Raw genomic sequence first — 18,827 nt, forward strand, 5'->3', positions numbered from 1 at the left:
CACGGTGAGATATTCAATTTTTAAACCTTCGTGAAGATGACGACGAAGGAAAATCATTGCTTTGGCCTTATCTTGGTCAGATGTGGTGTTTTGATTTTTGATGGTATTTCCAAGACCATTAGCGGCAAGATGAATTTCAGCATCTAGAATCCATGAAAGGTAATTCTTTCCAGTGATGTCAAGGGCCGTGAACTCCAATTTCGTGAGGTTCGACATGATGACTATAATAGAAACTAAATGATGAGATAAAAATGAACAAGATTGAAAGTTTTCAAGAATACCGTTGTCATCCTCGATGGACTTGACTTTCACAAATGAGGCATGAAACTTGGCTATTACGGACGAGGAGGGAGCCTTGACCTTTGCTTCGGAAACGAGAGCTTCGTGCTGATAACGTGTTATAAACGAACAAGACAAAGACTAATAGAGAGCAAAGGAGAGAAATTCTTATTGCTTGTCTCAATGGTGCATATCTACAATGTTTCATACATGTCCTATTTATAGGACTAATACAAGAACAAAAATTAATGAGTATTAATATGAAATTAAATTTCTCATATTAATGCTAGAATATAATGCACCAAGAGTTACACATAATGACATAATGGCATCCATTTACTATTACATTTATAATAGAAACGTCTTTTTTTATTTTTAAAATGATAGTCAAAACTCCAAGGGATATTTAAAATATACAACTATGAAAGCCAAACTAAAATTTCTCTCTAAAATTAATTTCACCAGATTTTTTTGTCTTATTTTGCTTAAATGGGATGGATGAAGGAAAATAAAATGTAAATATCTAAATACGGCAGTAAATAAACCAAATTAAACAGAATGATCTTATCAAAATTATTCAAACTTGTTTATTCCTCGAACTTTTATTAAAACTCGACTAGCATCATGGTTATCCGTGCTAGTACTTTTTTTTCCTATATTACATATAAGTATAATCACTAAATAGAAATAGCAAAATAAATTAACATAAATTATATATATTTAAATCAAAAACTAAAAAGCAAAACCATAATCAAATTTTAGACAAGAAAAGATAAAAATGTTTGCAAACTTGTCTAATGAAAATAAATGTCTGGGATAAGGAACATTTATTCAACAAAATAAGTCCCAACAAAAAAAAAAACCTTAAATTATGCCATCAACTTATTCCAGAGAACTTCACCTCTCAAACATGTAGCCAAAAGGAAACACAATTTTACGTACACATCTGGATTCAGTGGAGGCTAATTAGAGACCATCTGAATTCAACATGAGGCCTACAATTTACATAGAACAATGCTGAAAAAATTGTCATACAGTAAGAAAGTTGATTTACTAACAACTTGAAGAACCATTAGAAGGAACAATTGCAAAAGTTTGGAACAGTATACATTGCCAAATAGCTAACCATGATGGAAAGGGAAACATTCTTTTTACCGATATGTAGAATATTCACCATGCAATCGGATCGAATAAGTTCCAGTATCAGTGGTTGCGCTTCTTTATTCTTTGATAACCAATGTATCATGATGCCTGAAAAGGGAAGAAGACAGGGCAGCCCAATTTAGCATCAACATTTCACAATTCTAAATGGTGGACTACAATTAATTTGGTCTTAAGCATTTTGAGTCAGTGAGTAGGCTTTATTAGGTCAGTTCTCTCATCTAAGTTAAAAATGATTTATACCAGAGCAACAAATCAATCTGCAAAGGAGCACTCTTTCTTATATTGCATTAGAAGGGACAACCAGAAGCTTTCTCACAGAAAAATATCTAGTTTATAGGTTATAAAGAGTTACAGTGCAAGTTAAGTTAATACAAACTACATACGAACAGATTCTATAACAAGATTCTATCCAAATGACCCTGGCAACAAAGGCAATGAAGCAAGAGGACTGACCGTTTTCACCAAAATCACTGTTGATTGAATCTAAAGAAAAGCATTTCCGGAAACTAACTTCTGATTGGATCCAAAACTATGATTGTATAGTTTCATTTATGCCCAAAACTAGACATTGTTTTCCACATTGGACCCTATTTAATGGAGTATGCACAGATTTAGAGATCAAGAAAGAAATAATTCCAACCTGCTTTTTCTTCTTTGGCCTCCTTTTCCGGCGTGGTTTACGAGCATCAGAGCCAGAACTCACATTGCTGTTTTGAGATCCCACTCCATTAAGAAATCTAGAACTTTTGGAGGAAGGGCCACAACTATTTGATGTGTTGCTAGATGTAGACATTGCAATGTTTTCAACGGGCTGGTTTCTGCTTGATGGCAATGAACGCGGTGGCGGCATTAGAGCTCGAGCAGATAATAGCCTCTGAGCATACACATTAGGTAAATGCATGTCAAGTTGGACCTATGTGAAGAAAAAGAGATGAAAAGCTGATTCTTGCAGATTCAGATGGAAATTACCTGATTCCTTTCATCACTGGACATGCTGGATGTTGCTTTCCCAAAAGTACTTGAAGTTGGTTCTCTGCAAATAAATCAGTAAACCCTCCAGGTCACTATCAATAGACATCGTTGGAATAAAGAGCAACTTTCATATAAAACTAACGTGTATCATGGGTTTCATTACTCATAAGGGCGGGTCTGTATCAATAATCATCGTTGGAATAAAGAGCAACTTTCATATAAAAATAACGTGCATCATGGTTTCATTACTCATAAGGGTCTAGATATAACTGATGACCTATCTTTTCATATTAGAACAACACTCTAGGCATATGTCATGGCATTATCGACAGTATTAAATGGATGATTGACAGATTGAATTTGCTGCCTGTTAATATATTAACCAGAACAAAAACAACAGGATCAGCTGGGCTAAAGATATTAACAGTAGCACCTGCAAATCTTCACTTGGCAGATGCACCAAAGCTCAGAATTTCCAAGGTCTAGCTCGAGAAGCAAACTAATCAATTTAAAAAGTCTTTTTTTTATTTTATCCACATGTGGCAGTCTGATGCCAATTATACTGAGTGATATAAGCCCAACTGCCCAAGTGGTGCCAAGGGAGAGGTCTATTGAAAGGTCACCAGCTAATGTCATTTGTATTCAAACTATGGGCACATCCAAATAGGAAGATGAACTCCATTTATTGTCATATAGAAGCATTTGCTGCTTCTGTGTATAAACATGTGGCTTACATATACCTGCTTCCATATAATAGCCAGTTTGAAAATTTCTGCACGAGAAATTAGAAAGTGGACACCAAAGATGAATTTGTTCAGCAGATTCAGAAAATTAAGTTGGTGCTTGCGAAACACAAAACACTATCTTCAATGATTTCCAGCAACAGGAACATGAAGACAAGAAGAATCCATAATGGCCAAAAAAATTCACTACCATCTACTAAGTCTAGCTTTTGGCTTATGGTTTACATATGGTTATTCAGTTTGTAAGTGACTGAAAACACTACAAAATTACCCAGTTATAAAAAGGTAGTCCAATGCACAAAATCCCCACCAACGAGGGGTCTTGAGAAAGAGTCGGACCACATTGGGTCTGTTGTACACAAAGATTGTTTCTGCGATTTGAATCTATGACCATAAGATCACACAGCAGCAACTTTACCGTTATGTCAAAGCTCCCCTTCACATACATGCTCTTATTATTCTCCTTAGCAGTTTCACCAGAATGTCCATTTATTTCGTTCCACATAGCAAACTCTTTATAAAGCCTTGAGTAAAATATGATAAGGCAACTAAAATTGACATATACATACATATCTTAAAGGAGGGTTGCAGGTTATTTAGATGCTTATTAGTAGACAATCAAAAACCAAGATATTATTCTCCCCAAACATGAAGTAATATCCAATGGCATCCTCAGAAGCAACATGAGTTAAACAAGACATAATACAACAGTAACAGGTTGGCCAGGTGAAATATAATCTCATAAGAAAAAAAACTTTTGCAATGGTTTAAAACAGTATGTTTTATCACAAAACTATACAACAACAACAAAGCCTTATCCCACTAGATGGGATCAGCTATACGGATCCTTCTACATCATTAAGCTCTATTCCCTACTATATTATCATTTATATTTAAATAAATTTTATCTTATTTTATTATTACTAACCAAGTCTTTTTTTTTAATTTTCATCTTCCTCGTTTGATGTGCACATTTATCATAATTTCACATCGTCTAACTAGAACATTTATTTGGTCGTCTACGTACATGTTTGTACCATTTTAAACGTGTCTCCTTAAGTTTTCCCTCAATAGATGTAATCTCAACTTTCTATCCAATATTTTCATTTCTTATCTTATCCATTTTTGTAAGTCCGCAAATTCACCTTAACATCCTCATCTTTGTAACTTTTATCTTCTACTCATGTGCTCAAGTCATAATCCAACATTCAGCTTCATATAAGATATCTAACCACCATTTTGTAAACTTTCCTTTAAGTCTTAAAGATACTTTACGATCACAAATAACACCTGACGCTCTCCTCCATTTCAATCATCCTGTTTGTATTCTATGTAAGACATTTCTCTCAATCCCTCCATCCTTTTGTAGAAATGATCTTAAATACTTAAAACTCTCACTTACAAATAACTTATCATCTCCTATCTTAACAATTATCTCATTACGTCTAATATTACTAAATTTAAATTCTATATATTATGTCTTTACTCTGCTAAATCTAAAACCTTTCACTTCTAGGATTTTCCACCAACATTCGAGTTTAATATTTACTTTTTCATGTATCTCATCCACCAAAACAATATCATCTGTAAATAATATGCATTATGGTATCATATCATGGATGTATCTAGTAAGTTTGTCTATGATTAGTGTAAAAAGATAGAGACTTAGAGTTGATCGTTGATTTAACCCTATCTATATAAGGAACGCTTCAATTAATCCACCTGAGGTCTTTACTCTTATCATTACATTCTTATACATATCTTTAATTAATTCAATATACGTTATGCTAACGCCTCTCTTTTCTAAAATTCTCCATATAATTTCCCCTAGGACTATCATAAATTTTTTCTAGATAGATAAATACCATATGTAAGTCTTACTTCTGTTCTCGATACTTTTAATTAGTTGTCTGAAAAAATGTATAGCTTCTATTATCGACTTTTTAGGTATAAATCTAAATTGATTTTCGATAATTGTAATCTCCTTCTTAATCTTTTTCTATTACTCTTTTCCAAAGTTTTATGATACGACTCATTAATTTAATACTCATATAGTTTGCACAATTTTTTATATATCATTTATTCTTTTATAAGGGAATTAGAATACTTATCCTCCACTGATCGAGCATTTTTTTAATTTTTGATATCAAGTTAAATAATTTTGTAAGTCATTCAATATCTTATTTCCTTAAGCACTTTCATACCTCTATTAGAACATCATCTGGTACAACTGCTTTTCCATTTTCCATCCTATTTAAAACTTGTACTACTTCTAAAATTTAAATTTTACGATAAAAATTTAACTTTTATACTCATTTGACCTACTTAAATTACCTAAGTCAGGCACCTAAACCTTCATTAAAAAGTTGATGAAAATACTTCTTCCATTACTTTTTTATTTATTTATCATTTCCTAGTATCATATTGTATTTATCTTTAATACATCTTATTTGAATAAAATCTCTTGTCTTCCTCTATTTCGCTTTAGCTATTCTGTAAATGTCTCTCTCCCCTTCTTTTGTATCCAATTTTCAATATAAATGTTCAAAATTTTCATTCTTAGCTTTAATCGTTGCTTTCTTAGCCTTTTTCTTGGCTACTGTATATTTTTTTAAGTTTTCCTCGTTCTTGCAAGTATATAATATATTACAAACTCTTCATTTTTCTTTTACTTCTCTGTACTTTCTCATTCTACCATCAAGATTCTTTACTTGGTGGTGCACGCGCCTTTGACTCACCGAGTATACTCTTGGCTACTATTTTCAATTTTAATATTATCTTATCTCATATTGTATTCGAGTCGCCGTATAATTGTCCTAATATTAGAATTTTGGGATCATAATTGTAATTATAAATGTCTAATGTCATCAATTAAATAAGTCAAAAATTAATGTGGTCAAAATTATTATTAAAGGATTTGACTTAAGAGCTTAATTGTCATGAATATAATAGTGTGGATACCACATGTGTAATTTCTAATTTATTAAGGGGTCAAATTAGAAATAAGCAAACTTGGATAATTATAAAAAGGGGTTATGGTCCCAGTTTGCAGAACGACGCTTCAGTTTTGTTCCCCATCGATAAAATTCTCTGGATCCTTAGAAAAATCTGCAAATTGAAGATCATTGCTCTAGATCGACTAAAACCATGAGTTCTTATATGCTTCCGCAATTCTGATTATTATGCTTGTGATTTCTTGAGAATTGACTATTTAGGATTTTGTGTTGAGATTTCCCTATCCAATTTTTCTTACAATGGTATCAGAGCCAGGTTATTTCAAATTCTCAAGAAATTATTCTATTTTGGTGTTGGGATGTATACCAGAATCCTAGCTATCTATGTAAATAAACATTCTGAAATAAGAATCACATTTGGTCAATGTTTGCATTTAGTTTTTATGCAAGTGTCCATTTAATCTATATTGTAGATAAACATGGTGTGCGGAGTCACACACAGAAGACCATGTTATCAGTTCCCTATAGATTATAAACAGTGTTCACAACCAAGATGGATTGGACAAACCATTGGACTGGTTGTAGTGTAATTTGGTCTTAGTCTGTCTTGACTATAGAATTACACTAGTACACTGAGTGTGTATTGAGCAGGACCATCTGAGGATTGTTCGATTTATACTGACTATATAATCAAACTAAACCTCTGTTGCTATGGATGTACATGCTCTTAATCCCTATATAATAACAAGCACATGTACTTAGTATGTACTTCTTTGATTCATCAAAGGGTGAGATTTAGAGCGATAGATCAAAAGGCCCGATGAGTTGGGAAGTAGTATTATGTACATGGTGTGTTGTTGATTATAGAAGGAAACTGTGTCCTATAATCTAGGTTGATGATGTCCCCTTGAGGAGCTCATAAGGATTATCATGTAAACCCTGCAGGTGGACTTTGTCCGCATGATAATAAGGTTGAGTGGTACTACTCTTGGATTAGAAGTTGATTAAATTTGAGTTGTCAGTAACTCATTTAATTGACGGACATACGATATCTTAAACACAGGGAGATTAATGTACTTATAGTAAGAAGGAGCCCATATTGTAATATGGGATTGGTGCGGTAGTGCGATGATAACTCTCTAGTGGAATGAGTTATTATTGATGGACTTAAGCTGTGTGTTCGGTGAAGAACATGGGAAGCTTAAGCCCATCGGAGACCTAAACCAATTCCTCCTCTAGGTCCCTGCTGTAGCCTCTGGAAATCCTCAAATCCGCCTTGGAAGAATTCGTGAAGAAACTAGGCATTCGAACCCATACAAAGCAGTGTAATCGATCAACTGATCGATTACACACCTTGGTAATCGATCACCTGATCGATTACCAAGCTCCGTAATCAATTAGCTGATCCATTACGGAGGCTGGTAATCGATCACCTGATCGATTACCAGGCTTAATGAGAAAAAGTTACGAGCCTTAATCGATTCCTTGATCGATTAAGCCTCTGGGTTCGAATTGGTTACTTCCGAAATCATACCAAATTCTCCGATCTGATTGATTGAAATCATACCAAGTTTATGATTCAAATCATACCAAGTTTATGATTCAAATCATACCAAGTTTATGAGATGGCTAAGCTATAAAAGAGGAGGCTTGCAAAGGGTTTGAGACACACGAAACAAAAACCTTTTGGTGGCCGGAACCCCTCTTTGGTCGGCAGCCACCACCTCCTCTTCCTCTTCTCTTTTCTCCTAAGATAAAGAGAAGGAAGGAAAGTTTGCTAGCCATCGGAGAGTAGAATTCTGGTGGAGAAATTCTCGAAGGATCGTTGCCCACACAACGTTCGAGAAGAGGAGAGGAATACAGCAGAAGATCGAGGGGTCATCCACATCCTTCACAACAGTCCAAAGAAAAGGTATAATTTAATGTTTCCGCGTTAATTAAATTATCCTTTTTATCTTGGATCCTGTAAACCAAACACAAGAGCCCAATGATCTAAATGCGTCGATCAAACTTCGTTTGATCGACTATGAGGGCAACTTGAAATCGTTTCCGGAAAAATTTTTGTTCTGCAAGAATCAACCGGAACGGTTTTTCAAGACTTTCCCATCACTACTAAGAATAAAAGAAAAAAAAATAGAAGTCTTATTTTTTTATCTTCTTTTTCGATAGTTTTCACTATTTTTGTTAGAGAGGAAAAAAGACTAAGGTTGTTGTTGATTGGTTAGTTGAAAAAATAACAAAAGGAAGGGAAGAAGAAGGACTCTTGAAAAAGGAAAAAAAAATTATTGTTAAGGAGGAGAAAAAAATAATTAAGCTACAGTTAAGAAAAAAATAAAAAATAGAGAAATTAAAGGAGAAGAAGAAGAAGCAGATACGTGAATGCTTTCAGGTAAGACGATGAGAGTAAATTACGAGGCTTTCACATAAGGCTGTGGGAGTAAATTGCCAAAGCATAAAAAGAAAAGAGAGGAAAAAATAGATTTTCTAAAAAATTATGTAATTCATTTTAAATCAATTAAACTGATTTAATCCAATTTCACTTGGTGGGTCATAATTTGATCAAATCAAATTCAAATTAATTTCGACTTTGACCAACATACTCATAATCTCTGTGTCTACTTGATGGAATCCTAATCTGATTTTAATTCAGCACTTTCACTTCTTATTAGATAATTTGATTCTTTTATTTATTTATTTAATTTAAAATTTCATTACACGAAACTTATAAGATAATAAATAAATAAATGAGATGATTCAAAAAAATGAGACTATTGGAGTATATAGTCCAAGATAATTTTTACTTATTGGTGTAATAATAAGACGTTCAATAGACTATTCAAGTAATTCACGATTCGAATCTTAACTTACGATGTATTGTAAGATATTTTCTTACAGATAGTGAACCTTTGAATTGAAAAAATATTTTAGAATGTATCTACTGAAATAGATGTGGATTGATAGAATCATTTTTTATCATAATTTCCAATATGTATACTCAAGGATTTTTTTCAAAGATTAGTTAAGTCAAAAGTACAGATATTTGAATTAAAATAAAGCGTTAGATTTATTACCTACCAAGAACACCAAGGCGAAGACAATAATAAATTGGTGCTTTCAAACCCAACACGGCCTACTTTCAACACTTTGAACTTCTTGTCATAACTTCCACTTCCACAGCAAGCCAAGAAGCAGCATCAATCAAGCTCCACCTGCCATGATTTCAATGCCACAGTGAAATCAATGTCACTCAACCAAGGAGTCAGATGTCTTTCCTTTTGTCCTTAAGACATAGTTGAGTTTATTACGATGAAGTAAAATTATAAAAGAAGATAAAGATTAGAATCTCGATGAAACTGAGCAATATCTTCTTCTGTCGTGATCAATTATAATTTTTCGATTTACCTTCTTATAGATGGTCGTACGATTAATCGTGTGGAATTGATGAGGTGATGAATTCCACCTTTTGCAAAACAGATACTTTGTCTTTTCCCATAAATAAATAAATAATTTGAATAATGATTAAATGATTTTTTTAGTTTTTGTTTTTTGCCTAACTACTGCTGTCACCACTTTGGTAACATATGGAAATTCAGTTTTCCTTTGATTTTGTCCTCTTTTTCTTTGTTTGCTTTAGATGGTCCATGAATCTTTCTACACATCATCATCACTGTCTTGCTAGTCCTCCATTGATGATACCTTAACAAAGTGGTCCTTTTTAGGTTGATAATTACACCAGCACTGAGGGGAGGCAGCAAGCAATGGCAATGGAGTTGGTAGTAGGTCAGTTAGCTTTCCTGGAACCAAGAGGAGTCAATACTTCTACTACTGTGAGGATTTACAATTCCTCAACACAATGTAATGTTTGCAAATACCATTTCGAAACCACCGGTTCGATCCCAATACTCGCAAACAGCCGAGCAACCCGATCGCCTTGGCATGCTTTCCTATACTTGTTGTGATAAGAAAACTTATGTTTGAGACTATGAATTGATCAGTTTGTTTCTGAAACTCATCAACTATTTATTTGTTTGCTTTGCTTTGCTTTGTAATTTCAAAGCATTTGATCCGGTTCAATCACTGATAATACGAACCGGTTCGATCATTGAACCGGCTCAACCCTTGCAGAATTGAATTAGACGGATTTGATCGTATTAAATGTCTTTTATATTTTAATATCAAACATTTATATAAATATCTACGACCATAAGGAAAAAAATTTTAACTCTCATAATTTAGAGAATTTATATGAGAAATTTAATTACGATATATTAATATAAAAAATTCAGGCGTATAAAATCGAAAATTTAAGTATTTATTTTGTTCAGAAAAGCATTTATTTTTTATAATACCAAAGCGAGTCCAGTTGGGGACTTATTCCTCGCCGGAGCAGTCTTCCACGGCGAGCCCGCTACCTCAATCGCCGCCGCCGTCACTTCCTCGCCGCCGGATTCGTCGGCCGTGCGGGGAGAACTGACGGCCGGGATTGAGCAGGGACTATCGATGCCAGTGCGGGAGTTGTTCTCGGCTTCGGATTCTTCAACTGCGGCCGCGCGCTGGTAGGCGGAGAACCATTTGGTCCTCATGTACTCGTGCCGCCGCCACGGAGACACGTGGAGGCCCTTCTTCTTCATGCTCTGCCGCACCGCCTCCGAGGCGATGGCCACGATCTGCTGCAGCCGGTCGGGCCGGCCGACGAACACCCGCGGCAGGTGTTGGAGGACGGCGCGGTACGTCTTGCTGGGTCGCGCCACCTCGAACTCTGACCGGAAGTCCGCGTCCACTAGGAGCCGGTCGCGGATGATCACCACGTCGACGTACTCGTGCTCCCCTGCCGGGAAAGAGGGATTTTTATCCCATCGGGACTTGCAGGTGGCCGCGTCGTAGCCGAGCGATCGAAGTCCGGCGGCCAACGCCGCCCTGCAATCTGCCTTGCTGTTCGAGTTCCTCGCTTTCTCGAGGAGCCTCGATGCATCCGCCAAGAGATTTCTCTCGGCCACGCTCGCGCAGAGCACCAGACTCTGCTCGAAACATCAAACGCTTGTTGAAGCTCAAAACTGTGGAGCAAAAGGGGAAGAGGCGAAGGCGAAATGGAACTTACCTTAATCGCCTCCACTGCGTCGCCGTGAATGGCAGATCCGGAAGTGTCGCAGTCGTCGTCATCGTCGTTGCTGCCGTGGAAGCAATGGCAGCAGCCCCGAGGCGATTTCTCGTGGTTCCCCTCCTCGAAGTAACCGACAATCATGGCGTCCAAGCTCACCACGTCATCCGCGTGGTCCTTCCCCTCACCAGAACAGACGGCCTTCTCCGCCAACGAGCTCCTCAAGAACTGCAGCTCGAAGAGCCGCTTCAGGCGCGACTTCGCGACGGGTTTCGCCGGCGCGAAGGCCTGCACTTCCTTGCAATCGATTGGCTGAACCTTCATCGGGAACGGCATCGGCCCCCTTTGCTCCTCCCCGCTCCGGGATGCAAAAATCGCAACGACAAACACAAAAGCCAGACCAAATACTCGAATTCGAGATCAGTCCTAGGTTTCGAACATGAACAAAGGGAAACCACACCGATGAAGATTCAACACAAGTCCTCCATTTCACCTTATCATTGCTAGAGAAATCCCCATAAACAACACGACAAGGTTCGATCTTGAGCTTAACAGTGCTACAGAAACGAGAACACAGAGGATATTCCGGCGAGACTCGGCGCCGAAATGGCGATTTCCTCCGCCAATCCTGGCGGAGGAGGAGGAGGAAGAGCACGAGTCGGGATTGGAGAGGAAGGAGACTCGTCGAGGTTTATCAAAGCAGCGGATCCAACCTAGTGTTCGGATCCTCTACGTGGCATGTTTCAGGTAGCGTCATGGTCAGTTCGGATCCTCTGCGCCCATGTGCCACTCAGAAACGGTAAACTCCTGCACGCGGATCACACATGAGTCTTCGCCAAAAACCTTCGGCGCCAAAAAACCGAGCCTCCTCCGCCTCTCTTCGCCACCGCAAACCGAGCCTCCCACCCGACCGGCCTCGTTGTCCATTTTAAATATCTGAAAGGTTTCCACGCACTGACGGAAAGTTTGTCGTCGACGACTCCGCCTCCGCCTCCCCCTCCCCCTTCTCCATTACGCTTTAAATCCAGCACAGGGTCGTCTCGTCGGCAACCAGATCATCGTCTTCTACCATTTGATCCCAACGTTGCAGCTTTGGATCAATTCGTAGCTTCGTCTGGCCAGAATTGGTGCTTCCTGGTTTGGAATAGAAGAAGCCAGTCGACATGGAGAGATACGTCAAGGATACCGAGCTGCGCCTCAGTTTGCCGGGATCTGATGCGCCGGCTACAAGGGGTAGCAAAAGGTCGCTGCCGGAGGATGACGCTGCGGGCGACGACTCCGGCTGCCGAAATGGCGGATCGGGCTCCGCGGCCAAGTAAGTTTTGGTCATTGAGATAAAGAAGATGCGAACTTTATGTGTATTTTGGTGATTTTTTTTCTTCTTTTGTTGACGGGAAGATGTTCGGTGAAATTCTAGGGCTCAAGTGGTTGGGTGGCCGCCGATCCGAACGTACAAGAAGAACAGCTTCCAGGCGATGAAGGTAGAGGCGAAGGTGGAGCCGGAGGCTTCTGGGTTGTTCGTGAAGGTTAGAATGGATGGAGCTCCTTATTTGAGGAAGATTGATCTCAAGGTTTACAAAGGGTACGAGGAGCTCAGAGAGGGCTTGGACGGCATGTTCAACTGCTTCTCTCAAGCTGAAGAAGCATGATCTAACAGCTATTTCCATGAAAAAATGTTCTTTTTGTTGTGTTTTACCACAAATTAGTAAAGAAAATTTCTGTTATTCAATTATTCAGGAGAATTGTCAAGAAAAGAAGGGTGCAATGGATCTGAATACGCCATCACTTACGAAGACAAAGATGGAGATTTGATGCTGGTCGGAGATGTTCCTTGGGAGTAAGTGTCATGATTTTCTTGCAATTAACTTGATTTTGCACTAACTCAAGTGTGCTTTTCTGACTGGGGATCTCCTTAATTTCATCTGCGCTACAGGATGTTCATATGTGCTTGCAAAAGGCTAAGGATAATGAAAGGATCTGAAGCAAGAGGTTTGGAATCCAGACAATAAGAAGTCCACAATTCCTCTACAAAGATAGATGCAAAAGGAATCGAGTATGTTCCTTACGAAAATCGATAATTTTGATTGGATTTGCCCAACTCCATAGTCCTGCTGCTGGAAAGAAAGCTTGAAAGTGCATCTCTGTCAACTGGAGCATCTTCTGGAAAACAAATAGCAAGACAAGGTGTCCGAGAATTCTAAAGTATTCTTCAGGACTTGAATTTCACGCAATTGTACATAGAAAGTTTGCCTGTTTGTTTTTTTGTATCAAATTTATTCGAATAGTGTGGTTGAAGTTTTGTATCTTCCTGCTATTGTGTAAAAGATAAGAATCAAGTTTTGAGTACATCTCTGGTTCTTTGAATCAAAATCCTGGTGGATTGAACAATATATTTTGCAGTAAACAGGGCCCTAATAAGACATGCAATAATGCTTCCGACAGCACATGTGATCGATCAATGAGAAGGTGAAGAAATCAGTGAGTGGTTTCAAATAATCTTATAGTTTATCACACATCGATATAAATTTAAATAATCTTACATCCCACAAAAAGGTTGTATTGACATGTTAGTGATTCTTAAACAAAACAAAATAAATCTCAATCTGGCTCCAAATAGATTTCACCCTATTGTACAATTTTGCCATAAAACGTATCTAGAAACATAAATGTTCCAAGTGTCTTTGTTTTCTCAGTTCTAACAGCTCTGTCATTGATGCTAACTGCCAGGTGAAAGCAAAAGAATGCTTGTAGATTCGTAGATCAATAATGATTTATAGATTCAATTGTTGCTGCAAAACTACCCAATCCTGCATTCATATCCATTATGTTTCGGTACCTTCCAGTACCGAAATCACCTCTATTCAAACATTCTTGCAACAATTTGCATCTACCAGTTCCGTGATTCAACCCGCATCTACAAAAAAAAAAGATCATTGATCATGGAAGAGATAGATAAACTAGAACTTGAGCGATTAAGTTCAACTGAAACAAACAAACCTATCCAAGTCAACTACAGTGGGCAAATTGATGGTACATAAAACTTGTTAAGCGAGATTATAGTATCCTTGCAATTCTACATAAAAGGCAAATGTGTGACTTACTTTCCTTTGCAATTGATGGTTTGTTATGAAATCTTTAATCTAATGATCTGAACTGATGAGCAAGTAGGCTACTCATAAAACAATTACTTCTAATTTATTAAAGATTAAACAATTACTTCTAAGTATAAAGAGAATGTGCTTATCGACCTCAAGAACTACCTCAAAAACTTATTGCTTCCCCATAAATTTTCCATGTTTGAACTTGCTGTAGTGCTTGTGGTGCTTGAACTTTCCTTGGCCGATTCCGTGGGAATACATTCTATGCCCCTGATATCCTCCTGTATCCAAAATACAATTTACTCACATGTAAACATCATATCACTTATAAACTTGATATGTGAATGCTGGTTATAAGGAATGAGACTCACCGTGGTATCCAGGATACCCAAAGAGTGGATGTCCAGAAGGTGGATGTCCAGCTGGGGGATATCCGATAAATGGATATCCTGCTGGGGTATATCCCGACGGTGGGTATCCAGCAGGTGGATATCCTGATGGAGGAAAAAATATCCAGCAGGCGGCATCCAGCAGGTGGTATCCGACGGGTGGTATCCGGCAGGTGGATATCTTCCCTATAAAAAGAGGGAGGTGATAACTTAGTGTGAGAAATAAAGAGTTATAATCAAAAATCATTTGCAAGATATTGTAAATAGGAAGAAGCATATTATAATATGTTACAAGTGATCATCATATTATCTTACTTGCTCTTTGCTTAATATGTTGTCCGAAGATGAGATAGTTGCCTGAAATTCTGTTGCTGAGGAAGTTGCCTAATAATAATCAATATCAAAATTAGTTTGCGATAGTTACTTGAATTTATTAATAAATATATAATTTTAAAATATGAAAACATGAGTGAATGTTATAACATTAGTGAACCTGAGATAATTGAGTTTCGACCATTCTCAAATCTTCAACAAAGCTACCAAGTGTTTGCATATGATTTGTAGGCTAAAACAATAAAATATAATCTTAGATAGTGTAACATAATTAATTTAGTTTAACATACAAAAAATAATCCTTAACTTTATTGATCATCCGTTGACCTTCTTCATTGGGCATGGTAGATAAACTTTCATAATGCTCTTCTATACCCTATTAAAAAAAATCTGAACTGATTAAAGTCTGTATGATTATTAGATGCTATACCAAATAAAAAATTTAAGTATTAGTAAAGATGATACCTGAACCGCTGGAGTTTGCTTTGTTTTACTTGTCACTTTCTTTTTCTTAGAAATATGTTCTAGGCCCCGTTTCAATCTTTTTCCTGAAACTGTTTTCTTCTTGGGTTTAATTCCTTTGATTGCAGGATTGTTTCGGGCGCAAATTGGATACTCTGTTTCATTCAATTTCCTTGAGTCATCTAGAGATTGAACCAATTGATCAGCTTCTTGGCTCACTTTTGATTTTTGGACATTTGATTCATTAACTAGTAGCTTATCATCCACCATTTTACATAAGCTCAACATAGCATCTTTGACAAACAAATGAGTGTCATCCCTTTCTGCAGCCTTGGTAACCAACTGAATAGATAACCCACACAAATCTCTATATCGCATATTGTGAAGGAGTTTTGGATCCAAACTATCTTTGTTCATAATTGTATCATTAACTTCAAAGTATCCACCTTTTGCTTTTCGTGTCCACCTTTTCAAAATATACTCACTTGGGATATTCAAGATATTGTTAAGTGTGAATATTTTCAAAATATGAGCACACAAAATTCTAGCAAATTCATATTTTCTACAGCTACAATGACACTGAATTTTTTCATTTGATGAATCAAGTGTAACTATATGATGATACTTTTTTTTGTGAAATAACTCTATATGTTGCATGTGATCCAACATTCTCATACATTTCTGCAATAGAATCATGAGATTTGCACCACTCTTGTTCAAAACACTTGTATACCTCAGGAGTATAAGTACGACTCGCATGCTTTAATATTTCAATTAGAAACATTAAGCATGGAACACTTGAATTTGATTTAAAATCGGCCTTTAACTCATCATATCGGCGATCATCAAGTAATCTTTGGAAGTGCTTGAAAAAGTCCAAAAACTTATGCTGATAAGTGACATACCTTTTCACCATACTATTCATGCTCTCACTTCTTTGGGTTGTAGTCATATCAGCACAAAACATTTGTCGTCCATAAACTAAAGCTTATTTTTCCTTTATGTGAAACAAACGTCTCAACCAATCATTATCTTCAAGTGTATACTTAGTTAACATCATGTTCCAAGCTGAAATAAATTCTTCCTCTTCATCAAAATCATATATACACGAGGCAAAATCTTTAGCAAACTCTTTGAACTCAGAAAAAACACCACTCAAATATATTGCAGCATTTTGGTAAATGTGCCAAATACACAAACGGTGATGTGTTTCAGGCCATCTAGAAGCTAAAGCTCTTGCCATTGCTGCATCTTGATCTGTAAGAATGGTTGTTGGTTTTTTTTCCAGACATAGCTCTAACAAATGTATCAAACAACCACTCAAATGTTAAAGCAGTTTCATCATATAATAATGCTGCACCAAAAATTATGGATTGCTTATGATGATTAACACCTACAAATAATGCAATCGGACGACCTTCATTGTTCTTTTTGTAGGTGGTGTCAAAGCAAACAACATCTCCAAAATTGTCATAATCTGCTCTCATCTTAGCATCAAACCAAAATATATTAGTAATCAAATCATTTTCATCCACTTGAATAGCATTAAAAAAATTAGGATCATCAAGCTGCATTTTCTGCAAATATTCAAGTACACCTCCTGTATCCCCTACCCTCATATTTCTTGTTCTTTTGGATCGCAAGTAGTTTTTATAATCATTAGGAATAAAACCTAAATACTCCCTCCCACCTACTTGTCTAGCCATAAGATCATGAGATGCTTTTGGGGGGATTCCCACATCACTAGCCATCTCAATTTGTATTGCAGCAGAAGAAGATATATTCCTATGACATCTGTAGACGTGTTTTGTTTGGACTTGAAAGATAATGATTATGCTCTTTAACAAATTGAACCACAGAAAACTTGGTAGTATTCCGACAACTAATCTTCATTTTAGCATTACAACCAAACCTTGTTTCAGGACGACTTTGTTTTACATAAATATCTCGTTTGTCCTTTCCCCTTTTACCTTGTGCACTACAACAAAACACTCTATCAAGTAATTTCCTGAATTGATCAGTATGTGTTCTACACCTTCTTATGCCAAATCCAACTTGTTTAGCATATTTCAAGTAAAATTCATACGCTTCCTCTTTTGTTAGGAATTCTATACCCAATTTTGGCATTGATTCTTCTGGAATAACTGAGTGAGAAATCACTGTATTATCTCCAATGTTCGATCCTTTAGATTCAATCAAATAATAGAAACACACTAATCACCAATGCATGTATTCAATCAAACTATTCAATATAATTTCAATAAAATTATTAATACCTTGAACATGAATGGGACGTTCTTCATCTGCTTCAAAAACCAAACCGCCTTCATTTTCTTCAGAATCATCTTCACTTAACTCAAAATTCAATCGACGACAACTAGTAGAGTCTCCATGATAATTCTTTAATCCTGAAAAAAAAGAACCACACAGTAATTATAAGCGAAAATTGTAACTATAAATAAACCAAAAAAAAGAAAGATTTTCCATTCAGTAAATTTAAAATTTTCAACTTGCAAGCATCCGACTTCGCTGCTTAATTTATTTACATTGAAAAAAAAAAGGAAAAGAACATAAATAATGTGAAAAAACTTTATCATCTTACTTTTGAATGCACGTATCGGGATTTATAATAATTACGTGAAAAAAGGGAAGATATGCAACGGTCAGTGTATTTGTAACATAGCAGGGAAGAGATGAGGGAATTAGGTGGAAGAACGTTGGGGGGGAGAGCTTGGGAATGGCAGCGAATCCCTAGGGTGTGGAGGAAGAGAGGAGGAGAGGAATCGGCAGAGAGATCGGGATGGGAGGTTGCGGTGGCGAGGGGAGAAGAGACCAGGGGGCGCGGCGGCGAGGGGAGAAAGACCAAGGGCGCGGCGGCGAGCAAGGTCGCGAGTCGAGCAGGGGCGCGGGGAGAAGAGAGCAGGAGAGGAATCACGAGCGAGGGGAGGGGAGAAGAGAGGAATCGCGGAGGGTTACGGTTCGAGGAATCGCGGAGGAGAGGAGAGAGGCGGAGGAGGCGGAGGAGGCGGAGGAGGCTCGGTTTTTTGGTGCCGAAGGTTTTTGGCGAACACTCACGTGTGATCTGCGTGCAGGAATTTGTCGTTTCTGAGTGGTACATGAGTGCAGAGGCTTGAGCGGCGCAGAGGATCCGAACTGCGTCACAGTATCTCATTGTGAAGATGCCACGTGTTTCCGTTGCCGTACTGATTGAGATGAGCAGAAGCCAAATATACTTTACTGATATTTCACAGCTTTGTTTTCTATTAAATTTAATCAAAAAATACGAACAAGTTTAATCAAAACTGTCAAATAAATTACAAATAATATACTAAAAA

General features: G+C 37.1%; 1 protein-coding gene, 1 long non-coding RNA gene and 2 pseudogenes across 2 annotated transcripts; 1 reads left to right on the forward strand and 3 right to left on the reverse strand.

The window, feature by feature from the left end:
* Positions 1-1,311: 1,311 nt before the first annotated feature.
* LOC141822521 (uncharacterized) lies at positions 1,312-2,478 on the reverse strand. The gene is made up of 3 exons (XR_012601270.1): positions 2,413-2,478; positions 2,084-2,317; positions 1,312-1,530 (listed from the first exon to the last, which is right to left on the reverse strand). It is a non-coding gene; the product is annotated as an uncharacterized LOC141822521 (long non-coding RNA).
* Positions 2,479-10,452: 7,974 nt separating this feature from the next.
* LOC141822267 (uncharacterized) lies at positions 10,453-11,818 on the reverse strand. The gene is made up of 3 exons (XM_074709706.1): positions 11,211-11,818; positions 10,617-11,130; positions 10,453-10,544 (listed from the first exon to the last, which is right to left on the reverse strand). Exons 1-3 carry the CDS (start codon positions 11,544-11,546, stop codon positions 10,453-10,455), a joined length of 942 nt encoding a protein of 313 aa, XP_074565807.1. The 5' UTR covers positions 11,547-11,818.
* A 795-nt stretch (positions 11,819-12,613) lies between these two features.
* Positions 12,614-13,556, forward strand: LOC141817937 (auxin-responsive protein IAA31-like; annotated as a pseudogene).
* Positions 13,557-14,479: 923 nt separating this feature from the next.
* Positions 14,480-17,258, reverse strand: LOC141819531 (protein FAR1-RELATED SEQUENCE 9-like; annotated as a pseudogene).
* Positions 17,259-18,827: the final 1,569 nt, after the last annotated feature.

The sequence above is a fragment of the Curcuma longa genome, chromosome 2 (assembly GCF_044706935.1).
Source record: "Curcuma longa cultivar G26 ecotype Majalengka, Jawa Barat chromosome 2, ITB_CL_G26_1.1, whole genome shotgun sequence".
Classification (NCBI taxonomy): Eukaryota; Viridiplantae; Streptophyta; class Magnoliopsida; order Zingiberales; family Zingiberaceae; genus Curcuma; species Curcuma longa.